Source organism: Grammomys surdaster, unplaced genomic scaffold (assembly GCF_004785775.1).
Source record: "Grammomys surdaster isolate TR1022 unplaced genomic scaffold, NIH_TR_1.0 241, whole genome shotgun sequence".
NCBI classification, from domain to species: Eukaryota; Metazoa; Chordata; class Mammalia; order Rodentia; family Muridae; genus Grammomys; species Grammomys surdaster.
The window spans coordinates 2986722-3009552 of NW_021604686.1; the positions used below are offsets into that span (position 1 = coordinate 2986722).

Genomic DNA, 22831 nt, shown 5'->3' on the forward strand with positions numbered 1-22831 from the left:
TGGCCCTGGTGGCCATGTTTTTCTTTTTATGCTGGGAAATTCAGGTCTTCATGATTGTGTACCAAGCATTTGTATGGACTATTGCACCTACTCCAGTATTCCCTCCCCGCAAAAAAAGGCGTTTCTCAAATTTCCATGCAGCATGGCTAAGCTCCTTTTTTGATGGCCCCTTTCCTATGGGTCACTTGACTCTTCCTTAACCTCTGATACACTAGGGTGAACCGTGAACTGAATGGAAAGTATTTTTTCATGGGTTCTCTCTACAGGAGATGTTGTCTATTACTGGGCATGTTGTGACTTTCTTGTAGAACTGCATCTACGGGCCTGCATAGGCTAGTTCTTCAGGCCCTCAGAGCTTGCGAAGCTAAAATAAGGCCAAAGAGGGGCGGGGGTGGGGAGGGCACAGGTAGAGAGGAAAAGGAGGACACTTGAAGGCTGAGGGAACAGATGTCCGTGCGGGATAGCACAGCGATCGTAACACTGCCTGGGAGGGAAAAAAACCACGAGGCGGGGAGGTTGTGGCCAGATACCTCTAGCGGTCTCTGGTCGAAGTCCAGAAGAAGAGCAGGTTTTTGATAAGAGGCAATAATAGGAAGCTTAAAAAGCAGGGTCAAAGTGTATCCATTTCTGAAGCTTCAGAGCCGTACCGCACGAAAGGCAGGATGGGTGGCGGAGAGACATTGTTTTCTCAATGCTTCCTCTAATTTATGGGCGCTAGGACGCCACGGAAAGGAAAACTGTACTCTGCCGTCCTCCCCCGTGGGAGAGGGAGCGGGCGGAGTCCACGCCCCGCCCCATCACGTGGCCAGAAGCGCCTGTCGCACGTGACCTCCCTTGCGCTAGGCCAATCAGCCTCCGCAGGGGCGGGGACTACGGGCGAGGGCCTCTTCTCGCGAGCCTTGCCGCCGGCGCTCCTGGGCCGCCCACGGCCGCCAGCGGAGGTCTCGCGAGGCTTGGACGCTGCGGCGGTAGGAGGAGGACGGGGAAGGACGGAGCTCGGCCGCGGCTGCCTCCCTCGTTCACTCCCTCGCGCGCTCGCCCGCCCCCTCCCTCCCTCCCCTCCCTTCCCCGGCCCCGGCCCCGGCCCCGGCCCATTCGCTGCGCGCTCTCCGGCTAGGGAGGATGTCGGGCTCGTCGCTCCCCGGCGCCCTGGCTCTCTCGCTCTTGCTGGTCTCTGGCTCGCTCCTCCCAGGGCCAGGCGCTGCTCAGAACGGTAAGCCGAGGGGCCGGGGGCGGGTCGGGCGGGGGCGCCCGGCTCCGGCAACCAGAGGGGCCGGGCCCAGGCCTGAGGGGGATGCCGGAGCCGGCAGCGGGCGGCCGGGCTGAGGCGAGGAGGTGCCTGGTTGAGAGGTGGAGGCGTCGCTTTGGTGCGAGCCCGGGGTTCTCGTAGACAGGTCCGCGGCGTGGGGCTCTTCGCGCATCGGGAACTGGAGTAGCGGGGGCGGCTCTGTCGAAAGCGGCGGGAGACAGGCGTTCGAGTCCGAGCTGGCGGTGGGGTGGTGTCGGCGAGAGAACCGGGCTCCGCGGGCGCTGACACCCGGGATTCTACTGGGGCCCTGGATCCCGGGTGACATTCTGCAAAATGGGAGGAGGGGGGGGAGCTGGGATCGAAAGGATCACGTAGGATACCTGGGGACAGCCGACTGCTTGAGTCTCTTAAGGAGAGGGGTTGGTGAGAGATTTGGGGGTAGAGGGAAGGTGGGCGGAAAGATGATGGAGTGGGTTGACTGCAGTAGGGGGACCTGGAAGAGAGAGGCAGCAGTGTCTCCAAACGAGCTGGGGGAAGAGGGCTGGGTTTTGCCAAAGAGGGTGGAGTGTGCTGGGCATTCTAGGGTAGCGGTTGGGAAAGCAAAAGGGAGTTTCTAAATAAGGAGAGGAAAATGAGCAGAGGATGCGGGGAACGCTTTAAAACGGTGGTAGAGGAGAGATCAGGGAAGTAAAGGGTGCCTGGGTATAGTGGTGGGAGCGGGGGGAAGACGAAAAATAAGGGAAGAGAGTAAAATGCAGGAAGTCGGGGGTGTAATGTTGCTTTGTAGCGCGGCGGATACATTAGGGAGGGGACCAGTTGTGACAAATGCTGTATGGTGTTAGTTCGGCCTTTGGGGAGGGCTGGGACACCGCCACATCTGCAGTGGTGGGATTGAGGGCAGTCAGAGAGGGTGGCAGGAGATGGGGGAAGTGGGCTTTTAGGACTAAAAGTTTCAAGACTGCAGAGATGTTATTTCTGAGGAATATGAATGTGGCCTCTGGGATGTGTTTAAGGTGCAGTGGAAGTGAGAGGATTGGGTTTTGAACTGAAGCTTTTTAGAGAAGATGGTGAAAGATAGGATGAGGGGGGGAAGCTAAACATGACAGGTTCTGCTGGACGGCATTGTCGTAGTCCGTTGTTGAACCAATCAGTCAGATACAAACCTAAAATGAACCTAATTCAGCTATTGTGGAAACAACTTATTAGGAGGTTTAAAGATTTCTTTTTTTCAACGTGAAAAAAATTAATGAGAAGTTGGTTAGGGATAGGGAGCCATACATTAGTTTTAATCTCCGAACTTCTTTGTTGTTATGCTAAAACAATTAAAATTGTACGTGTCTGGAATTGAAATGGCTTTCATTAAAACAAAGTCAGTCAGAGCCAGTGGAGTTTAGTATTTTGAGGACAAACCGAGCTTAAAATGCTAGAGGATACAGTGAAAATGGATCACATTTGGTATTGGATAAAAAGTCACTTTATCAAATTCTACAAGGGAATTTTATGCCCTATGGCTTTATTACTGCATGAGTCAGAAAGGAAGCATTTGTTTCTTATATTGAATATCCTAAGGATCTGGACACTTTCATCCCCTTTTCCTTTAAGTATGAAACTATGGAAGGTAAAGGGTGAAGTTAGCTTGCTGACTCTATGCTTGGTATGTATGTATGTATGAATGTATGTATGCATGTATGTATCTGTCTGTTAATCATTTATCATAGATGTAATAACAATGTGAATTTAATCCTGATTTCAGTTATTTGTGAAGATAGCATAGTTTTATTTTGCACTATAGGTGAGAGATTCTTGATCTTAGATACTTCATTTCTGCTGGCATAAGTTGTTTTTGATAATTTATAATATGGTAAATTGTAGTTTCTTAGCAACTAAGGCAAGGTTTTTGGATAGGCCTACAGACTCATCTGCTCTTGTTGATAACGTGTTCTAAATACAGCATAGTACAGCCTTCCCTGAGATGAGCTTGGATTTCGTCACGTGACAGGGCTAGTAAAGTGACTGTGGACCCATAGTTGAGCTAAACGAATGTAACTTTAATTCAAGACAGAAATGGTTGCTTCTGAGTTTATACGGTTAAGGATGCCATTTTAAAGCCTTCTGCAACTGTCTCAGTTATAATATTTAAGTTTTCTGTTGATTCTGGTCCTGTAATAGTCAGATTTTGTGTCCTCAAGTGTTTTTACTTTTTTCTACAGCGATTTAGAAAGAAATATGTTCCACATAATATATAAATGTTAGACATACTGATTATAAAAATAATGCTTTGGAAAATAAGTTGTAGAGTCGCTGTTTCTGGATTGAAAATGTGGCAGTTTTAGGCATGAAGAAGTTTTTGAAAAGGCTTCTCTTTTCGTTATTCCTTAAGTGAAGAATTTGATATAGATGGCCAGCAGCATCTCTTTTTAACTCCAAAAGGAATCAGACCCATTACCTAATAGGGATTCAAGTACATTTTATTTCCCATATAAATATTCAGACTAATCACAGTTTCTTATAAAACTCTAAAACCCTTAGTTGTTTTTGTATATATCACCCACCACCAAGTCAAAATTTTTAAGATATTCAAAGGTTTTAGGTTAAAATTGAACATTAAACCAAGCAGTGTAATGTGATACAGACCTCAGGCTTTGGACACAGATAGAGCTGGTGTTCTGTTTTTTTGTATATATTTATGTATATGTGTGTGTGCAGAGAGAGGTGTGTGTGTGTGTGTATAGAGAGAGAGGGGTGTGTGTGTGTATGCGCAGAGAGAGAGGTGTGTGTGTGTGTGTGTAGGGGTATTAGGGCTCAAACCTTTGTACATACTAGGCAAGCATGCTACCATTGAGCTTTATCTTTCCGAGAACTGGGTTTGAATTCTAATTCTCTACAGCTAAGTGACCTTGAGTAAGGCAAGCCTTAGTTTGGCCTGTGAAATGGGGATTACAGTGTTAGTCTCATAGGGATGATTTAAGGATTAAATGAGGAAATGAGTCTAGTTGGATTTCATTGTGATAATATTACAAGTCTCAGTTTTAGCCATAATTATTATCCGTAAGACCTAGCATGATTGCTTTTCTTCTTATATGTATTAAACACTTACTAAAGCTTCTGTCATCATGAATACAAGTAAATAGGTCATTTGAAGGTCCCTTACAGAGACCATGGTTTGTGCCAACCATGTTGCTGCAATTGAAATTCTGGTGAGGAAGTTCATATTCTGTTTGATTGGGAGATTTCATGGCATTCTTTTCTCCTGACCATGCCCACAAAGGAGTACATTTTCATAAGGGTCAGGTGCTGCCTTTTTATAGAATACTGTTGTAAGAGAAGTAGAATGTAGTACCTGGAAAATATTCAAGAGTTTTACAGATGTAGCTGAATGTGGGATGGAATGTAAAAATGTAATAAGTTCATCCTAAAACTTACCAAACTGGACAACACTGTGGGGCAAGTGAGAGAAGTCTAAGGAGCTTTTATTGTCAACAGCTGTGTTTGGAGAGGCAGCTTTGCTCAGGTGATTCTAGATAGCTGGGAACTTTATGCTCGCAACAGTGCTAGTATCTGCACTAGGTGAGTCATGAATCTTTTTGTCAAGTGCTGTTTGCTTCATTTGTTTGGCAGTTTGCTTTAGACTGTCTTCCTAGAGTGAACTAAAATGAGTATCAGAAAGATAAAAGTGATAACCATGGCACACATGTATGACAAAATGTCAAGCAACAGACTTAAACATAACTAAAATATTATTTGACTAGAATAAGGAACCTACCTTTGAATAAAGTGTTTCCTAAGGAGACTGTCTTTAATCTCTTTGCACACATTTCTCAGGGGTCTAATAAAAAAGGCCATTTGACTACAATAGAATCTATTTCTTGGCTTGTTTTATAGTTACTGAGTCCATGTTGAAAGACAGATTTGTGTGTGTGTATGTGTGTGTGTGTGTATATATATATATATATACACACACACACGTAAACAGAGCTTGACATCTGAGTTTTGCCAAAGATTAACAAAAATTGAAAGAAAAAACTTTTAAGTAGAGATGTGTTTCACAGCTAATTTACTTGCCACAAATTAAGATTTGTTTTCAGCCAGGTGGTGGTGGCGGCTCATGCCTTTAATCCCAGCACTTGGGAGGCAGAGGCAGGCGGATTTCTGAGTTCGAGGCCAGCCTGGTCCACAGAGTGAGTTCCAGGACAGCCAGGGCTACACAGAGAAACCCTGTCTTGAAAAACCAAAAAAAAAAAAAAAAAAAAAAAAGATTTGTTTTCATTGTATACAAGAAATTTTTTGCTTTTTCAGTATCGTCTTGCTGTAAAACATTTTCTTGTAGACTCTAAGGCAGTGGTTTGTGGGTTGCAACTGATCAAACAACCCTTTTCCCAGGGAAGTCACATATTGGATATCCTGTATATCAAATATTTATATTATTATTCATAATAGTAGCAAAATTACAGTTATGAAGTAGCAACAAAAATAAGCTTATGGTTGAGGGGTCAGCACAACATGAGGAACTGTATTAAGGGGTCACAGCATTAGGCAGGTTGAGAATCATTGCTCTAAGGTAACATGCTACTGTACTATAATTTTAATTTTATTAAAAATATTTTTTCTGTGCTAAGATTAATTTTAGGGCTTCTCAGATGTTAGGCAAGTGTTCTACCTCTTGATCTTATTTGTTATTCAAAAATTTCTCACACTTATTTACCTGCGTGTATGTGTTTCTGTGCCATTTGTGAATAGGTGTTCATTTCTTGGTATACCTTTGCAAGTCAGAGGACAAACCTCACGGTATCTTCTACCATGTAGATTCGGGGATTGAAGTGGTGATTTGAGGACAAACCTCACAGTTATCTTCTACCATGTAGATTCGGGGATTGAAGTGGTGATTTGATGGCAAAGGTGACTTACAAAGGTGCTCTGTGAGTTTGCATGTTTTTAATTAAAATGTCTTTTAGAACGAAAATGTTTGTTTCCTCCTTTGTTTTATTTTTATATTATATATCTATTTTTTGAGACAGGTTTTTGCTGAGCAGCTCCTTACCTTGCACTTAGATTAACCTCATACCTTACCCTCCTGAGTGCTAAGATGTGTAAAGATTTTTTTTTTTATGCTTTGGGAAGAAGATAGGGTACTGTAACCTGTTAAAATGAAATAATTGGGAAAACGAGTGACCGTTGAATACCATACAGAAGGTATTCAGTAAAAGTTTGATAGTTTGATAATAAAATTATACAGAGAAGCTTTAGAAAATGGATTTTGTGAAATGATTTCTGTTGTTTAACTCATTCTCTCCTAACTCACTGTTTACAACAAGAGCACAGTCTGGACAGGATCAAACATAATGAATGATGTTGTAAGGGAAAGGGAAAGCCAAAGGGCTGTACTATGACATGGAAGAAGCTGAGTACTCAGATGCGGAATGGCTGGATGGCTCTCTGTCTGAGAAGTGTCTGGAGGGACAGAGGCTGCTAGAGAGAACAGTAGGATGGGGAGAGGAGTGGCTTTCAGGGTTAAGAGCGCAGGCTGTTCTTCCAGAGGATGACGGTAGCTCCTAGCTGCTTCTGACTCCAGCTCTAAGGGATCCAAAAACCTTTGGTTTCCATGGTTACTTGTACTTGTGTGCACATACACATGTAGACACATAATTAAAAATAATATTAAATCTTTAAAAAATATTGTAGGGACTTTTAAATAAATTGAGACATCAAAATTGTAAAAGTGGTGCAAAAGCACTTCCTGTGAGTGGCTTGACTTTGATACTTTACATAAATGTCCAGATGACATTGTAGAGTTTGATTTTAGCCTTAGATAGTGCATTTTAAAACTCACTTGTAAGGCCTTTGAAGACTTTTTAAAAAATCTTTATTTATTTTATGCACATGAGTACACTGTAGCTATCTTCAGACACACCAGAAGAGGGCATCGGGTCCCATTACAGATGGCTGTGAGCCACCATGTGGATGCTGGGAATTGAACTCAGGACCTCTGGAGGAGCAGTCAGTGTTCTTAACCATTGAGCCATCTCTCCAGCCCACATCAACAGTTTTAATCACATTCAAGTGTTTCCTCTTATTTCAAAAATGATTAAACTTAATATACATGTCAATAGCTTCAGACCTTTCCTGGTAGAATGCTGACCAGGCCCAGTGCAGGAGTGGGTTAATATTATTGACTCTTCTTTCCTTCCCTGCCATATTTTTTAGATGGGTGGGTTTGATGGGATCTCAGCTGTTTTCAAAGCAGTTCTAAAAATGACTTAGTTTTTAGACCCAGTGTAGGTTCTGCCTCCAATGGGTCTTTGTAAGTTTCTGTTTCTATAAGCTCTTAGAAACCTACTTTAGGGATGGTGATAAATGTTAAGACATGTACTGTTTTGAAATTTGACTTTCTCTAAGTGTACTTCAAACAGTACTTACAGTTCTTGTTTTAAGGAAGACAGGACAGTAACAGTTATAGAGATTGCAGCTCAGTGCAGAAATTGCCAGTGTGAATTAAAAACAATTGAGAAATGAACATTCTTGCCAGGTAGGTATTTGTATTCTTTTCTGTTGAACACTGATTAATGAAGAGATAATGAAATATCACTTAACTATTATTACTTTTTAAATGTTATCCTTTGAGGAAATTTGTTTCTGTATATGACTTACTTTAACTATATATCTAAAATACACCCCAAATTAAATCTGAGGAAGTTACTAGAAACAACACATAAAATAAAAAAAATTTGATGTGCATGCACACATGTATATCTGTATAAAGTGCCTATATGGACACTCCATGCACTTCAGTATATATGCCTTGAGGTCAGAAAACAGCTTGTAGAAATTGATTCTTTCCTTTCACCAAGTGGGTTTCCAGGATTGAATTTGGGCCATCAGGCTTGTCACAAGTACCTTTACCCACTAAGACATCATGCCTGTGCAAACTAAACCACAGTTTATGGGCTTACTTCTCATGCTTGTTGTGTCCATTTCTTCTTTTCCATTTTTGTTAGAATTGTAAACATGTAGTACATAAACTACATGTGGTGGCTGGCACATGCCTGTAACTTTAGTAACTGGGAAATGGAGGCTGGAAGATCAGGAGTCTTAACATCATCCTTGGCTACATAACAAATTGGAGACCAGCCTGGGTTCGAAAGATCAAAGTCAACCCAACAAACAAACCAAAGCCAAAGATCTCATGTAGCCTCCTATATACTAGTCATCGAGTTTCAGGAGCTGTCAGCTGTATCTTTGTTGTTTATTAGCTGAAAATAACGTAATAAGTGCAATTTCTGCGTTACAAACTAGAATTTTTCATGATCTAAAATGTACTCTGTGAAGGAGTTAATGTGAAGTACAACAGTGTATTTGATTCACAAATGTTGAAATAACTTTTAAGATTGTAAAAATTACTCTTGGCAGACAGGTTGGTATGTTTGTAATCCCAGAACCCAGGAGGTTGAAACAGGAAGGAAAAGAGTTTAAGACTAGACTAGGTTACATAGCAGAACTCTTCTTCAAAACGTGCGCACGCATATGTGTGTGTGTGTGTGTGTGTGTGTGCCCACGTGTGTGTGTGTGTGACTCAGATGGAAGAATAGTTTATTAGGCCAATAAGATGGCTCAGTGGGTAAAATTGCTTGCTACCTAGCCTGGTAATCTAAGTTCAATTCCCAGAACCAACCTCCTGCAAGCTGTTCTTTGACCTCCACCTAATGTACACTGTGGCACACGTGCGTGCCTCCTCCCCACAACGCATGGACTCACATAACTAGTATAATAAAGTTCACAGCTACTGCAGTATATTTAACATCTGGTGAAGTAAAAAAATTATAGGGACCACCTCAGTTGATTTAACGGTTCACTATTAGGCTATGACAGTTTGAAACTAGTCTTAGTAGAAATAGTGACTGCTTGAATACTGTATTTTCTTGTATTCTTTCAGTACATCAGGATTACTAATATATTTTAGAGTATAATGAAAAACAAATGTGAGTTGTTTTAATGAATAATGTATTTATATATGTGCATATTACTTAAAAATATAAAGTTTCAGCTGGGCGGTGGTGGTGCACGCCTTTAATCCCAGCACTTGGGAGGCAGAGGCAGGTGGATTTCTGAGTTCGAGGCCAGCCTGGTCTACAGAGTGAGTTCCAGGACAGCCAGGGCTACAAGAGAAACCCTGTCTCGAAAAACCTTAAAAAAATAAATAAATAAAAAAAATTCTAGGGCATTGACTACTAGATCTTAAACATTTTTTCTGAAAATTTACAAAATTATAAATGTAATCTCCATCTTTTCTTTATAATAAAAAGAAACCATAATGAACCCTTCCCAAGATAGTGATAGAAGGGAAACATGTATTTTAAAAGCTGTAGACTATATTTTCTATTGCACCTTTAAAGAAAGAAAACTCAAGAGGGATTCTAAAAATATAGAATATATATGCTTCCCTTTCCTTTTAGGAATTCTCTTCTGAATTCCCTGAGGGAATTTTCTAGAATCTCAGTCTAAGCTCTTAAGAAACACAGTAGTCCCTCTCTCCAAGGTTGTCTTTCCACCTTGAATGCTTGCAGTGACACTTGACAAGCAGTCCATTCATTGATGAGCAACTCTGCTAGGAACGTTGCTTAATGCAGTTGGATCCTCCCTCCCTCCTTCCCTCCCTCCCTCCCTGCCTCCCTCCCTGCCTCCCTCCCTCCCTCCCTCCCTCCTTCCCTCCCGGGAGCGTCTGTCCTCCAAGGGAGTGTTGGAAGGAAGGAAGGAAGGAAGGAAGGAAGGAAGGAAGGAAGGAAGGAAGGAAGGAAGGACCTTCTGAATTCCACTAATACTTTTCTTTGTTGAAGTGATTTCTAGGATTCATTAGACATACTATCTCCACATCAAATGAAATCCAAGCTATAAAGTAACAAACTTATTTTTTAATTTGTATAATTTTTAGTTTTTTAATTTTAATATGTATGTAGAAAAGGTAACCTGCATTCCTTTATATAAATGAAGCCATAACTGAAAACAGGAGGTGGTTTGTGCTGTTGCTGATTAACTAGGAAAGTTGTTCCTTTGCTTTGTGGTAGTTTGTCCCTGGTGTGAAAAACCCACTTCCTTTAATGTACACCTAATGAGGGAAGTTTTGAAGTGCTGTCACAGAAAGTGTTGACCAGCACTAGTATTTGGAATAAATATAGGAGCAAAGTACAGCACCATAAGTTAATTTATAGCTACATGTACCTAGTGTGGGAAAAGCACTAGAACTGGTTCTGTGGTGTTTTTATCTTTGTCCAGAAGGGAAAAGCCTGTCAGCCTTTATTGAGATAAGTATATTACAGTAATGTCAGCTTTTCCTCAGAAACAACTTTGGGAAAAGAGTGATGATAGGTGACTTTGAACAGTCATTTAATTTAGGAGATCTCTGAATGTAGTTGTAAATTTGGGGTTAATTTGGCTTTATATGTTGGATTTTTTAAATTAGTGGCTCACAACCTGTGGGTCACATATCAGATATCCTACATACCAGATATTTACATTACAATTCATAACAGTAGCAGAATTACAGTTTTGAAATAGTAATTAAGTAACTTTATGGTTGGGGGTCACTACAGCGTGAGAAATTGTACTAAAGGATCAAAGCCTTAGGAAGGCTGAGAATCACTGTTTTAAATGAAATAAAACTCTTTAATGCAAAAAAACAAAAATATATTTTCAGATATGGAGCCATTTTAGAATTAATTAACTAATTATTTTTGAGGGCCCCCCCCCCCCCCGTATTACAGTGGTTTGGAACTTTTCACTTCTTACTCCTCTGTTGGAGTTACAGAAATATGCTTTCCCACTCAGCTTTGTGAGTTGTTTGCTTTTTTTGTTTTGTTTTCGGACAGTGACCAGAATGTTGCTGTGTAACTTAGGCAGGCCTCAAACATGGCAGTGGCCTTAGCTTCTCGAATGGTGGGATTACATGGATGTCCCTTCATAACTTCATTTATTTTTAAAGATTTTCTATTTTATGTTTATGTATATTTTACTTGCATGTATGTCTGTGTACAATATGCATGCCTGGTACATACAGAGGTCAGAAGAAGGAGTTCACTGGACCTGAAGTTACTTAAAGTTGTGAGCTGCCATGGAGATGCTGGGGTTCTGTACAAGAGCACAAAGTGCTTGTAACTGCTGAGCCATTATCCCAAGATGTATGTCATCTTAGTTTCGAAGAATCTGGTGATTTTCACAAGGCATTTTATCAGTACTGTTAGCATATACTCTTACATATATGTTACTGGCAGACTATAGGGTTTTCACCCTCCCTTATTTGGACCTGGGGCTGAGAGGGTAGTGGTAAAGTGAAGTCACAATACTTTTTCTTCTAGTATATTTAGTTGTCCTTAAATTAGGAATTGTGGTCTTTGTTCTCTAGAGCCTCTGCCTTTTTGTTAGTGATTGAATGCAGACCTGGAAACCTGGAAGCACTGCTATCTTCTGAGCTGTGTGCTCACTGGGCTGCTGCTGAGGGGTTGGAGGGGGTTGGGAAGCACACTTCCAGTTGTTAGTGAAGAATTATCTTTTATGAAAGGTTTTAAGAGCAGGATAGTTTTCTTCATTTTGTGTGTTGCTACTTATAGGGAGAAATATGTCTTAGTAGGATATATTAAGATGTCCTTCCTTCTGTTGGCAGCTGTTAATGAAATGCCTTTCAATGTATAATTTGAAGGAATGTGTTACATTTAACTTCATATTTTAAAATTATACAAGTTTAACAAGTTTGGGCATCATTACAGGGCAGTAAGAAAAAAATAGCACAGCAGTTTCAGCACTGAAATTATATTCATTAATGCCGTATCTCAAGTCATTTACCAAGGGAGATGAGTGAATGGCCTTAATGCAAACCAGGAAACTGCTACCTGGAAAAAAGCAAGTACAGAGTGGTTTCAGATAGCTGGCAGTGAACTGTCATTGAAGTACCCTTAAACAAGCAACATAGTGACCACATAATAAATGATTGTATAATAACATTGATACTGTTTTCTCATTAAGATTGAACTACAAATAATTAAGAATACCTTCTGTCCACATTTAGGAGAGAGTGTGGATAATTCTACACTGGTGGTAGTTTTAAGATTCAGAAGCTAACTTAGGAAAAGGGAGCACTTGGGGGATGTGGTTGTCTATTAATACCTTCAGGGTAGCAGTGGAAATGAAGTCAGGGAATTAGGCAGTCTCCAAAGATGGATGGGCTGTGTGAAAGAGCAAAGGCCTCGAGCTTGGGGAAGAAAAACAGAGGTTTAGCGTTTGATGGTTTTTTAAATGAAACTAGCAGAATAGAGTTTTTTGCACTTATCAGAAGTAGGGCAAAGAGATGTTTGAAGGGGCAAAACAAAGCAAAACTCCTGTTCCAGGTAGTGCTTGTTTTAGAGCTCAGCCGGAGAACAGTAAAAATAAAAGCTATGAATATCAAATGAAATGGGCTTTACTCAGATTGTAAAGGGTCATAAATCATTGCTAGTTCTAAAGTTCTGCAGCTATAAAAATTTATTAGTTTTTAGGAAGACTGGTAGTAAGCAAAACAGGATTTTATTTATAACCTTCATGAGCAACTCTTTTTTTTTTTTTTTCCAGTTACCAAGAAACACAATCTAAATTGTTGAACGCACAGTAGCATAACCAGTTAACTGAACCTCATTTGCGATCTACTAAAATTTCCTCTGGTGGTTAGGAATTAGGTCTTTCTTTTGTGTGGCAAAACTGCTATTAGGAAAGCTCCACCGTCTGAAAGGAGAACTCATAGTACTTTTATTAGCCAACATTCTTCTGGGTTCTAGTTCTAAAAAAGAAGTACCCTTTTTACATGTATTTGAGAAGTAGGAGCTGGTGTTGTAATTGTGTAGGGATAGGAATTTACCTGTTGGAGTGGAGGATTGCCAGATATAATGTTGGATGCCAATTTAGATCTAATTTTCAAAGAGACAATGAAGAGATTGTATTAGCTAAATGTGGAAAGTCTTTTTTCTTTTTCAGGGGAGGGGCATGGATATAGTCTCACTGTGTAGTCAGGCTAGCTCTGAACTTGGAGACGGGAATGAGAGAGAGAGAGAGAGAGAGAGAGAGAGAGAGAGAGAGAGAGGCAGACACAGAGAGACAGAGACACTGACTGACTGTCTGTCTGTCTTGTCTGTCTATGTGTCCTGTGTGTAGTCTCAGCAGTTGTAAGGTGGGAGCAGAAGGATTAGAAGATCAAGGCCATCCTCAACTTACATGTATGGAGTTAGAGGCCAGCCTGGTCTACCTGGGACTCTCAAACCCCAAACCCCACCCCCACCCCAAACCCAACCCCAAACCCAACCCCAAACCAAACACCAAACCAAACACCAAACCAGAAACCAAAACCTATACAGAAAGCCTTCTAAAGTAAATTAATATGGACAAAATTATGTTATATTCCATGTTTTGAGAAAATAGAGCTTAGATATGTGGATTTATTTGGGTTACATGTTAGTTCTGTATGTGTTTTCTTCAGCTACCTTGTTTGACAGTTGTTTTTAAATTCTGTGAAAATTAAAACTTTTCATGATGATAAGCAGGGGACCCCACTGAGCTTTACCTACGCTCTACTACTAGTTCTTACTTTTGCTTACCTAAAATGCTTTATAATTTAGAATAATATTACCTGAATAGGTGACAGGGCTGCTTCTGGGGCTGAGATCAAGGCTTGTCCTTTTTTACATTTTGTTTAGAGGTTGGAGCATGCTATATAATGTTATTGACTTTGCAGAAAGAAACGGCTGGCCACATCCCTTTCCTTCTGATAAGTACAGAGTAATTTTTACTTGCCGAAATATAACCATCTGATCTAAAGAACTAGAGAAAGAGGAGTTAGCTCTTGAAAGAATAGGGATATAATCTGTTTGCAGTTAAAATCAACAGTTAGAAACTTTGGTTTCTGAGACGTTTTGTGGTGCTAGGCATTGAGACTAAGGGCTTACACATGCTGTACAATTGTTTTCTCACTGAGCTGTATCTCCAGCCCTTAAGAGTTTTGTTAATAAGGTCTTTTGAGTAGTGGCGTATCACTGTATTTAGTTTAAGAGATCTTACCCCCTTACAATTCTTTTAGGTGCCAGGAAGAGGATGGTGAGTATAGGAATGAGTTAACATTAACTTCCCAGGAAGAGTGAAATTAAGTGTAACATGAAGCATAATCACAGCTGAACTTACACATTTCCCTTTGAAATCTGTTAGGGTTCTGTCAAGAAGATCAACCTGTGAGGTGCTGAGCTTGAGTAGAAAAGACACTGGGCTTGGTAGGAGTCTGAAATTTCCTTTTTCCACTTTAGTTCCTATGTCAATGTAAAAAAAGGCTGACATTGAGCTTACAGAGACCTGTCTTGACTCCCAAGTGGTGGGATTGAAGGTATACACTACCTCAGCCCATATGAATTTCCATAACTTTCAAAGTATGTCTGTTTCTCTTATTTTAAATTAAATGTAGTTCAAGAGATACTTTGTTATTTTTCTCCCCATATTCCTTTATCCCCCAGGTACAGACAAAAGTAAAGTCTCAGATATTTCTCATTTATTTCTCTCTCTTTTTTAAATGGCTAGTTTGTGTACAATTCTCTTTTATAATCATGAAGTAAAATTCATAAACATTTTATTATACCTATAGAATAAAAATTCCACACTATATGATATTCTACGAGGGAAAAGAACTTAATATATTTAGATAAATCCTTCTTAAATACATATATAGGAAACCAATATTGTGATCACATGTGTGCTGACCGATAAAGTTGTGCTGTGAGTCTGCAGCTGTATGGGGGGTTGTGTTTTTTTAATAGACAAGATGAATAGTTCTGGGTAACAGCCAGTCTCGCTCTCACCTCACACAGAAATTTTGTTCTTGGAAAATTGAGTGATTATTAAAACCAAGCAAGAATACTTATATTTAAGACAGATTAACTTCTAGACTCCTATCAGGTTTTTCCTTGGCTTTCATTGAAAGTTGTCTACAATTCTTTGTTGTGTAAGGCTTTCTCCCACTTTGTGGTAGATTGAGAATTCTTGGACACTGTCCACAGTTAAAAAAAAACAAAAACAAAAACAAAAAATCCACAAAAGCCCTACAAATTTCTGAAAACTATAAAAGGCAGAGTGACTTCAATTGAGAATAACTATTTTCCTGTCTTTCTAAGTCTACACATGTAAAAGCATAGCACTTAGTCCCCTGCACTGCCACTTGTAACAGCTATCCCTTTTCTAGGAACAGAACGACAAGGATGGTTGCTGTTTACTTGTCTTTATTCTCTTAATGAACTGCAGTGAAGTAGAGATTGCAAATTCATTTACCTTGGGGTCAAAGCACAGATGTCACTTGATAGACTGGAAAGTGCTTGCTTTGAATCAAAAGTATAGGTTAGACTTAGTTTTCATTTTTGATAAACTCTTATAAACTCTTTTAGCTTCTTTTCTGCCATTTATTAGGGAATAATGTACACTTTTTACAGGATAGTAAAAATAATATTGTATACATAAAGTACACAGTATCCAACAGGAATAGTGCTTGATAAAATTTTTCTTTGTCACAGATAATGCTTTTTTAATTGTTTTGTTTTTAAATTTATTTTGAATGCTAATATGTGTTATATAGAAATTACTAAGGAAATTTGAGATTCTAATATAAGGAATGTTAGTTCCCCTGGTAGAGTCTCATATAGACTAGACTGGCTTTCAACTTCCCATGTAGCTATTGTGTTCTCCAATCTTAACAGCAGATTTTTTTCCTTAACTTTTACTTTAGTAAATAAGACAATAGGATACATGATGAAAGCAATAAAAGCCTTTATCCTTGTTTTCTTAGTTCTCAGTTTCTTCTACAGCATGAATTTTGAGTCTTAGTCATATGTATATCTTATTTTCTTTAAAAATTTATTTGTGTCTTTTGTGTATGTGAGTACTTTGTCTGCATGTACATCTGCACACAAGAAGATGGAATTAGACAATTGTGAACTGCCATGTGGGTGCTGGGAATTGAACTCAGGACCTTTGAAAGAGTCTTAACCACTGAGCCATCTCTCCAGGTCCCATGTACCTCTTTATTTTTATAATGTATTTTTCATCTTGTTTTTCCAATTTTGATTTTATTTCCCCCTTCTATTCTTAAGTGATTCTTTCTTGTTATCTTCAGTTGTTTCTAGGTAAGTACTTGGAGTTACATTTTTTATTTTAGTTGATTGTTGGAGCTAGAAGAAGACATTGTATTTACACCTGTAACAAACATTGAGTTTTCCTCTTTGGATGTTTTGAGTAGAAGGTGACATTGAACTATATACTTATAACAGGTGTTGAGTTTCTGTCATTGGTGTTTTGAACAGGAATGTTTGGGCATTGAGACTTCACTATTTATTTTCTATTTTCTAATGGGTTTTTAATGGTTTCTTTTTTGGTAAATATTTTTCTAATTTTTTTTTAATCTTTTATTTCCCATAGGATCATAATGTTCATATTTCTCAGAAGCAGCTCAGCTAGTCTTTGAGGCCTAGGCCCATAGAAAATTAATTCCTGATGGAACTAAGAACATCAAGGCAGAAAGAATTCCAGATAGATCACTAGAAGTAAATATTGTGAACTATGTTGTACTAATATGGTCTGTAGGCTGGTCAATTTTAGAGTTTTCCTGTGATGTTATCCTCTACTGTGCCTGTGAACTGTCTGCCATGTAGCATATAGTTTGCTATTAGTGGCAGGTAGATAGAAAAATTCAGTTATGGGATGGGGGTGATATTAGGGAGTAATCCAATTTTACAGCTGGAAGAAGAAAAGGGCAAATTCTTATTTGCATTAGAGAAAAGAAAAATCTACTTGAGTTTACAGAGTGATACTTGTACAAATAACCAGAGTGAAGAGTTCTTTAGCATTTGTATTTCAGTAGCAAATATGTGTATTTTAGCATTTTTTCAAAGCCCTAATGGAAGAGTATAAGGAATGTGTTTTAGTGGTAGTGAGGTGTCACTTACTCTTCTGTAACATAATATCTGTTTGTCACTGAAAGAGCTCAAGAATTGTATCAAGTCTTAAACTCTTGAAATAATACCACTGGAAAACTTGACAGGCTTGGCAGTAATAGGTGAGCTTTAGGTAACCAGATACACAAGCTTGCCAACTCAAGCTTGTGCAACTCAAGAGTTTCACCAGGCTACATTTTTAGAGTAGATGGACTTAACTGGAAATATTAGCAGACAGCAAGGATGAACTCTCTTGCATTGAGTAGTGGTGAAACAAACTTTCAACATGGAATTATTTCACTTTTCAAAACAAAGGGAAAAGGTTATTGGATTTCTAAAAATTATTAATGCAAACATGAAAAATTCAACATGGAACCTAACAGGGAAACATCAAGTACTTTAAAGTAGAATACTGAATTTCACCATTCTCCCTTTTGTCGGAATAAACCCTTTCAATTTGTTGTGGTTGCTTTTAAAGCTTGTTCTGTAGACAATCATTTATATACTGATTCTTGATGTTTGGTAGATTTAACTATGCGACAGCTCATACTGTTATGTATAGTCTTTTGAATACAGTGACATTTTCATTATATAAAGTTAGGGCAGCTCTAGAATACATTTGTTCTTATCACTGAGAAGGAGTTATGTGATGATAAGTGCACTGAAATTGGCCTACAGAGAGGGCCTTTAGTGCTCCTAAGGAGAACGGCTTCATTTAGTGGAAAAGAAAAAATATGGTACTCTGATTTTTATTCTTAGTTGTACTTTTGAGCAGAAATTTTGAATGTTCATTCACACATGTAACAACTTAGCTATGTGAATAATTTCTGGGGTATCTGCTAGGTTTTAGCAAGAGCATTCTAGAAAATTTCCTGTCCCGTTTCAAGAGAAGCAGTGATATTTTGTTTATGCAAATAGTTTTGTTCATAAATGATCAGAACTAAAAGTTCCTTGGTATTTGTATTTTAATAGCAAATATGTGTATATTTTAGCATATCTGCTGGGACACTAGGTAAGTAATAAAAGTTGACCTGCCCCCCCCACCTTATTAGAAGTAAAGAGTCTATGTGTGGTGGTGAAGGCCCAAAATAAGTGCAAATAAGTAATTATGAAAGAAAAATAGACTTGGATAGTTGAGTGATTTCCCAAGGGATTGAAGAGGCAGCAGCACATTTTAGTACATTTAGAATATTAGTCAACAAAAGTATTTAGATATCAGTTAGGGTTTTACAACTAAATTAAAACCCAAAGACTGTTTTCTCTAAATGTTAAACCTTTAGAGTAAAAAGGCTTTCTTTCTTCTTAATATTAAGTAGAATTTCACTTTGTTAATTAGATAAACCTTTAGAGTAAAAATTTGTTTTTTTAAAATAGTAATTAGAATTTTACTTACATAAAAGTATATCTGAGGTGTTACAATGGTAGAAATTTGAGGAGTTGGTTTTTTAATTTCAGAAATGGAGAACTCCTTTGCAAGCTTACTCTAAAGCCTTTGGACAAGAATGTTTTATACCTTTGGTTCTTGATCTTCTTGGTCAGTCTTGATGCCTTCATGGACAGGGTCTTTGACATATTTTTGCAAAGTTAGTGATTAAAATACATATGTCATAACTGCACTGAGAACAAAAGGCTAAGACAAACCCTTTTAAAGCTAAGGCAGAATCTATGAAATAGCATGGTAATAATCCCAATGTAAATGGATTCAATACATTTTGTTTTTAATTTTGATGGTACCATAGATTTAATTTGAGGCCTTTACATGCTAGGCAAGCACCCTTACCCGTCTGGCCTATACCCCTTCACTCTCCACCTTAATTGCTTTTAAACTTTAAGAACTATTTGGAGTATGTGAATGCTTGCTTCAGCTTGGGCATGTGGAAGTAAGAGGCAACGTTACGGATGTCTCATTCCTCTACCTTACTGTGAGGTTTAGGTATTGAACTCAGTCTCACTGAGTCATCTATCTATCTGGCTGGCTTTTTTTTTTTAAACATTCTTTTATATGTATGAGAGTTTTGCCTGCTTGTATGTATGTATACCACATGTGTACAGTGCCTGAAGAGAGAAAAGGGTATTGGATCTGGAACTAACAAATGTGAGCTATCATTTCAACCTGGGCACTCTGGAAGAACAGCCATTGCTTGTAACTGCTGAGCCATTGTTCCAACCCTATTTGTTTTTGAGACGGGATCCCATTCTTAGCTCAGGCAGAAGGCTGGTTCCAAATTTAGTTTGTAACTCACATTGATGCCTTGGTGTTCTAAGTGCTGGAATTACTTGCGTGAGTTATCATCCCCACTCTCAGTCTCTATTTTGCTTCTTGTTTTTGAGAAAAGGTCTTACTTAATTACTCAGGCAGGCCTTGAGTTTGCTGTTGTTGCCTCTCACATAGTTGAGATTCCAGGTCTGTGCCATAGGACTGAACAATAAAGTAAGTGCTATTATAAAGCTTGTCATCCTCCTTATAGGAAAGAGCTTACTTGTCTTTCTCTGACTTTTAAATCTAAGAATACCACATGATAGGAGAGTACAGACACCTACTGTTAAGTCTCTGATGGGGAAAAGGAAGAAATATTATTTTTATCCCTTCTTAATGGGAAGAATATCTTCCAAGTGTAGTTTTAGCAACCACCCGGGAGGTATACCAGTATGGACGTGAAGAACAGCTTGAGCTTTATCAAGAGACTCTGTCTCCAAAGTTTAAGGGAGAGAATGATTGGGATTGATAGCCAGTGTTTACTTCAGGATTGTGTATAAGTACACACACACACACACACACACACACAAGCGTGTGGATATGCCACACACACAATAATTAGTGAAGACTGTAGCAGTGATATAACTTTTATTATAAATACATTACTATATATACAAATACACATACTGGTTATATATGTACACATAGCTATGTGTGTTTGTCCAGTATTACAGTACCAGAGAGGAGGCTCACTGCTTTGGTGGTCTACACCTTCTCTGCTTGCCTCCCTTCTGTCTACCTCTTGATAACCTATGATCTTTTCATTGTCCCTGTAGTTTTGCGTTTTCACAGTGTCATATAAATTGAGATCATTCTGTGTAATAGCTTTTTTAGACTGGTTTCTTTCAGTTAATAATACACATTTAGGGTTTATCCATATCTTTTCATGACTTGGTAACTCATTTCTATTCTTTGTTGAACAATACTTAATTTTCTGTAAGTGTGTTTAATTTTAAGAAAGTGTTACTAATTGATCTTAGATTTGAATAGTAAATTTTGCAAATAGGATCTGTTTATTCTTTTAATATGGGATGAATGTATGGTAAATTTGTATTTGAGGAGAGTGGAATTGCTTTATTCAAGCATGACTTACCCTGCTACTAAATGAACTGTAATTATAAATTGTTAGGAGTTTGTGAAGAAATACACTTTTTATAAATAGTGTACTATACTGAATATTTCTTGGAATCTTGTTTAATTTTACTATCTAAAACTTGTTGCACTATTACAACTTAAGTTGGTAAAATTTGATATTTTGATATACTTGTTAATGTGGTCTTATACATAAAGGAGACATTTCCCCTTCATTTTATACTACTGTATTTAAGCATGATTGTGTTTAGAGAGGTCACATGTGTGGGGGTATAGGACAACTTTGTGGAGTTGGTTCTTTCTTTCCACCATGGAGGGTAGAACTCAGGCTGCCAGGATTCAATAGTAAGCACGTATACCTACTGTGCCATCTCACTGGCTCATCATAACTTGCTTTTAAACATTCAAAGAAAACTAGGCTAGTAATCCCAGCTGAGACAGGAGGACAGCAATTTCAAGGAAAGCCTATTAATCAGTTTAAAAATAAAAATTGGTAAAGTCTTGTTGTGTAGCCCCAGTCTTTAAAATTGAGAGACCGTGGGAGCCTAGAAGGGGAGAGGAAAGTGGAGAGTCTTCTGGTCACATGTCTGTGTCACATCCTTTTCTTTTCAGTGGTTTGTTTTTTGTCTAGGACAGAGTGGGGGACATATGCATGTATGCATGTTCCTTGAGTAGGGTGCACATATCATATGTATGCAGGTGCATGTGTTTGTGCATGCATGTGGAGGCCAGAGGACCACTTGAGGTATCATCCTCAGTCAGCAGCCACCTTCTGTTTAAAGGCAGAGTCTTCTACTAGTTTGTGACTTGCTAAGTAGGGTAGACAGGCTAGCAAGCCCTAGAGATTGACTCGTCTCTTGTCTTCACAGAGCGAGGATATGCCAGCTCTCTGGTTTTGCTTTGCTTTTTTGCTTTCTTTTTACACCTGGATATTGGGTACTGAACTTGGGTGCTCATGATTTCATAGCATTCAGTCACTTTAACAACTTGGTTGCCTCACTAACTTCCTTTACTTTTGAGATGGTTTGTTTAGTCTAGGCTGCCCTTGAACTTGAGATTGTCCTGCCTCTATCTCTAAATGCTGGAATTCCAGGTGTGTACCACCATGCCCAGCATATCCTATATTTTTCAAAGTCAGATTTAGTCTTTGCAGAAATATGGATGAAGCCAAAAAGGTAGGGAAAGCACACATAAATATTACAATACCTGATGCACTTATTATCACAATCTAGTAGAAGTTACTGTGTCTCTAGATATTTTCCCTAGAAATGAAAGAATTTGTTTAGCCTTGGGCTTTAGACTGAGATTCTATATGTTGTTGGTTTTTTTCCTTACAAGTTGACAAGATTTACCAGGCATGGTAGCCTATGTCTTTAATCTCAAAACTCAGGAAGCAGAGGTGGTAGGATGACTTGAAGGCCAGCCTGGTTTATAGAGCAACTTCCAGGCCAACCAGGGCTATGTAGTGAGATCCTATCTTTAAAAAATGAAAAAGTGGTTTTTCTGGGAAGATAAGAATTCTTTATAAAAGTTCATAATCTGATCATGCATTCTACTCAAGTCAAGTTTAATGTTGTTTCCAGTGTGGATAATATGCCTTATACTAAGTCATGGCATCAGGTACATGAAAAATAAAAGGAAAAAATGTTATTAAAAGTGTTGTCTAGAAAAGTAATTACCAGTTTGATATATTTTATCCTACTGAAAGTACCTTGTATTTAGTGGTCAATCTTAGTTTTGGAAAAATGGTTATGTAAGAAGCTCCATTTTCTATTCCTTTTGCATTCTCCCTAAATGTCACCTCTGCCCATGGCTTCAGTTACCACTAGAGCTACCCCTCTACTGGTTCCCTAGTGCACATTCTCAGCTCTGCTTCCTCTTGCACCTCAGGTCCTTACTACTTCTGGACATCTCAGGAGGATAACTTGTCTAGGAGGTATGCCTCCACACAAATCTCTTCCCTTTCTTTATTCCATTTATGGTATAGTGTTCTACTCGATGGTTATCAGGTTCATTTCATTTTGTCTTGTAAGCATGTTTCATGTTTACCATCTTGACACCACTACAGCCTCTCTTAATTGCTTGAGACTTTTTTTTCATTTACATTATTGAAGGAGATTCAAGATTTTTCTGAGATTGTTCTTCATTTCTGACATACTTTGTGTTGCAGCCATTCACATCAGACTCTCTGTTCCTAGGAAAGAAGCCCAGGCTCCTCCTCCTAGTCTACAGGATGCTTTTCATTTTTACTTTTCTGAGATC

General features: G+C 38.9%; 1 protein-coding gene across 1 annotated transcript in view; it reads left to right on the plus strand.

The window, feature by feature from the left end:
* The first annotated feature begins 925 nt into the window (after window positions 1-925).
* Nptn (neuroplastin) overlaps window positions 926-22831 on the plus strand; it is a 67101-nt gene continuing 45195 nt past the window's right edge. The window contains exon 1 of the mRNA XM_028774425.1: window positions 926-1213. Within this exon, the coding sequence (XP_028630258.1) occupies window positions 1123-1213 (91 nt within the window). The 5' untranslated portion in view covers window positions 926-1122. The remainder of the gene's footprint in view (window positions 1214-22831) is intronic.